This window comes from Tupaia chinensis, unplaced genomic scaffold, assembly GCF_000334495.1.
Source record: "Tupaia chinensis unplaced genomic scaffold, TupChi_1.0 Scaffold145907_1, whole genome shotgun sequence".
Taxonomy (NCBI): Eukaryota; Metazoa; Chordata; class Mammalia; order Scandentia; family Tupaiidae; genus Tupaia; species Tupaia belangeri.
The window spans coordinates 1,687,665-1,687,973 of NW_006205765.1; the positions used below are offsets into that span (position 1 = coordinate 1,687,665).

Genomic DNA, 309 nt, shown 5'->3' on the forward strand with positions numbered 1-309 from the left:
GGTTGCGTTGCGGGACCAGGGGGTCGGAGCCGGTGGACGCCGGCTTGGGCGTCACCTTCTTACTGCCTTTCTTCTTCTTGGCGGATGCGGCCACCAGGCGTTTCCAAGTGAGCGCGGAAATGAGCACGGATGGCCGCTTGAGCCGGCTCTCGCCTTTGCCGCCCTTGCCCACTGGCGGCGCCCCGTAGCCCCCCAGCGCCTCGTCCCCCGAAGGCGGCGCCTTCTTTTTCTCCTCGGGCAGTCCGCCGGGCCTCCGGCCCTTGGCCGAAGAGGCAGGGGAAAGAGACAGCACCGTGCCCATCCTGCAGA

General features: G+C 68.3%; 1 protein-coding gene across 1 annotated transcript in view; it reads right to left on the reverse strand.

The window, feature by feature from the left end:
• The window catches only part of CDK5R2 (cyclin dependent kinase 5 regulatory subunit 2), a 1,192-nt gene extending 891 nt beyond the window's left edge, over positions 1-301 (reverse strand). The window contains 1 exon segment of the mRNA XM_006168676.1: positions 7-301. Within this exon segment, the coding sequence (XP_006168738.1) occupies positions 7-301 (295 nt within the window).
• Between the last annotated feature and the right edge of the window lie 8 nt (positions 302-309).